Source organism: Myotis davidii, unplaced genomic scaffold (genome assembly GCF_000327345.1).
Source record: "Myotis davidii unplaced genomic scaffold, ASM32734v1 scaffold142, whole genome shotgun sequence".
In the NCBI taxonomy this organism is placed as follows: domain Eukaryota; kingdom Metazoa; phylum Chordata; class Mammalia; order Chiroptera; family Vespertilionidae; genus Myotis; species Myotis davidii.
Genome location: NW_006294400.1, coordinates 1,269,028 through 1,272,312, shown reverse-complemented (window position 1 = coordinate 1,272,312; position 3,285 = coordinate 1,269,028). Strand labels below are relative to the sequence as shown.

The window sequence follows — 3,285 nt, the reverse complement described above, 5'->3', positions numbered from 1 at the left end:
CCCTCTGGGGAAGACCCCCCCCCACCACCACCGTGCCACCTCCCCACGCAGCCCCAGCCCCACTCACATCCTCGCTTCCTTCCCGCCATACATGCGCTGGGCCTCCTTCTCGTCTAGCATGAGCCAGTACTTGTTGCAGAACTCGGTCACCTCCTTGCCCTGGTCATTGGTGGCCTTCATGGGTGGATAGTAGGTGATGATGACATCCAGGGGCTGCCTTCAGGAGACATCCAGAGTCTCACCCAACTCCTTCCTCCTCCAGGAGACCCGCCCTCGCCTCCTTGGGGTGAATATCCATCCGGCCTGACCCAGCCCCAGGTGAAGCCGGAACCGACCCATAGAATTGCAGCGGGTCCTTATAGAGACAGACATCGGAGCACGTCCCCGACGGGGGGAGATGTGCGAAGGCGAGGACGGGGAGGCTCTGAGTGGGACGCCGTGACCCGTTCTGGAAATGCCAGCAGCAGCGCCCCCTCCCCACGCAGGGCTCAGGGAGGCCTCCCTGGGGGCAGCGTCCAAGGAGCTCCTTACCCCGACACCAGGTAGGACTTGAGGGCGCTGATGATGACAGAGGAGTCGTTCAGTTGTTGCTGGAGGAGAAGAGGGTGATTTAGATGGGGATAGGGGTGGAGGGGGGCTGGGGGGTGGAGAGCTCTAAGCAACACCGTGCCCAGGCATTCCTCAGAAACGGGCCGGGGGGACCAGGGTACTATTGGTCCGCTCCTGGGGGGTGACCCCTATAACCCATGTCCACTGAGCTCTGCCCACCCCCGGGATACAGCCCCCCTCTCAGGGCAGCTGATCAGAAGGGAGACCCACGTGTGGTAATGGGGAGGAGGGTGTGGGGAGGACCCAGGGTCTAGTCCAGGGGTCCTCCAACTTTTTAAACAGGGGGCCAGTTCACTGTCCCTCAGACCATTGGAGGGCCGGACTATAGTTTAAAAAAAAACTATGAACAAATTCCTATGCACACTGCACATATCTTATTTTGAAGTAAAAAAACCAAAATGGGAACAAATACAATCTTTGTATTTGCATGTGGCCCACGGGCCATCGTTTGAGGACCCCTGGTCTAGGCCCTGCCTGCTCCACCTACCTGGCCTCCAGGGCATGAGGAGCAGGGTGGATGCCAGAAGCTACACACGAGGAGCCAGGCATTCCCTACAACCTGGAGAATGGTCCTCTGTTGACTGAGGAAGAAGCCCAGAGAGGCTAAGTGACTGGCCCCAAGTCACACAGCCGGGGAGGGGCAGAGCCACATTGTGAACCCAGGCCTCGCTGATTTCAGAACCCACACTGCTAAGCTCTGTGGTGCTCTGATCCCGTAGACCAGGCTGGTGTCTGGTGTTGGTGGGGAAGGATGGCAGCCTACATTTACTGAGCACCTACTGTATACCAGCTACTTTCCCTTCATTGTCCTCAGCTGAGGCCAAGAGCCCGCGTTCCTTCCAGGGCTGACTCGGGGAGGACCCCAGGACCCCCCAGGACATGGTGGGGGCCCCGAAGCTCACCAGGCTCTCTCCTTCCTGGGCCAGCAGGATGGGCACCTTCCTGTAGGTGGAGAACTTGATCTCCGCCCTCCGCACAGGGTTCACCTCCACCACCTGGTAGGGCAGGGCGTGGAAGTCGAGGAAGGCGCGGACCTTGCTGCAGAAGGGACACGTTTTGTACTGGTACAGAGTCAGCTGCAGGCGGTCGGACAGGGAGAGCTGGATGGGGAGGGGGCAGAAGGACAGGGGCTTCTGAGGCCTGTTTCCCAGGCCCTGCCCCCAAACCCAGGCCCTGCCCCAAGCAAACTTGTTTCCCAGAGGAGCCTTCTAAGATGACCCTGAGAAAATGGGGAGGAATAGGGGGGCGGCAGGGAGGAATGAACACTGGAGGCTCAGCCTCAATCCAGTGGCCCCCATCCCTTCCCCAGCGTGGCCAGAGTGGGGTCTACCTCCAGTCTCCAAGGGGAAGGATTGTATCGGGGCCTTGGGCCAGGATCTGGGTCCTGCACGTTCTGCAGGAAAGCACCATGTGAGCTCGCTGCAAATTCTTGTTTGAAAGTCACAGCTGCAGTCCACGGCCCTCAATGCTCAGGTGGGAAACTGAGGCTGGACCCGTGGAAGTGAGCAGGGAGATGCAGAGAACTCTACACCCCTCCCACGCCCCCGACACCCTGGGTGCAGGAATATGTGGGTGGATGGGGACGGGGGGAGGGGGGCACCCCAGAGAAAGGCTGTGCTGGTGCAATGTACAAAGGATGGCACGGGCAGCTGGGCCACCACCTGGCTGGGGGAAACACGACCACGTCCCTTCCTGTCTTGGGACCTGGAATCTAAGGGTCATCGGTTCCATAAAAAATGCTAATAATAATATCCTATACGCCCTGACCGGTTTGGCTCACTGGATGGAGCGTTGGCCTGCAGACTCAAGGGTCCCAGGTTCGATCTGGTCAAGGGCATGTACCTTAGTTGCAGGCACATCCCCAGTGGGGATGTGCAGGAGGCAGCTGATCGATGTTTCTCTCTCATCGATGTTTCTAACTCTCTATCCCTCTTCCTTCCTCTCTGTAAAAAAAAAAAAATCAATATATTTTAAAAAAATATCCTATATAATAAAAGCGTAACATGCAAATCGACCCAACTAAGGAACAACTAGTGGAATGACCGGTTGCTATGACGCACCCTGACCACCAGGGGGTAGCCGCTCAATGCAGGAGCTACCCCCAGCCCACAGGCCCCCAGCCAGCCAAGGAGGGTGCCAGCAGGGGACCCCTGATTGCCCTGCCAATCACCCTGCCGGTCACCCCACAGATTGGCCCTGATCACCCGCCAGGCCTAAGGACCCTACCAGTGCACAAATTCTGTGCACTGGGCCTCTAGTCAGTAAATAAATACACCACCTTAGGATTTGAAGACGATGGGGGCCAACAAAATGTTGGGAATGGGATAAACTGAAAGAGGCTCTTTCTCTTTTCTGTGATCTCAAAATCTCCCCATTATAAAGTCTTTAAACAAGTTAGAAACACAACTTTAAGACAAAGACAATTCCAGTTAGCAGGCAGCAGCCGCGGCCCCATTTCACAGATGAGGACGCTGAGGACTTGGAGACAAAACCAAGTCACTGGCCCAAGGTCACGAGCGGACAGTGGAGGCGCTCCTGACCCGGCCGCTACCGAAGTTGAGCGGGGCGCAGCCCGGCCTACCTGCGCGGCGGAGGGCTGGGCGCGGAGATCCTGGGCGCGCAGGTGCCACCGCGCGGTGTAGTACAGCCCCACAGCGCCCCCCAGGGCCAGAGCCG

The 3,285-nt window shown here is 58.1% G+C and overlaps 1 protein-coding gene across 1 annotated transcript in view; it reads right to left on the bottom strand.

Annotated features, from left to right (window-relative positions):
- Window positions 1-3,285, bottom strand: part of PTGES2 (prostaglandin E synthase 2) — a 5,885-nt gene that overhangs the window by 1,717 nt on the left and 883 nt on the right. The window contains 4 exon segments of the mRNA XM_006779415.2: window positions 18-217; window positions 532-590; window positions 1,512-1,709; window positions 3,191-3,283. Of these exon segments, the coding sequence (XP_006779478.1) occupies window positions 18-217; window positions 532-590; window positions 1,512-1,709; window positions 3,191-3,283 (550 nt within the window).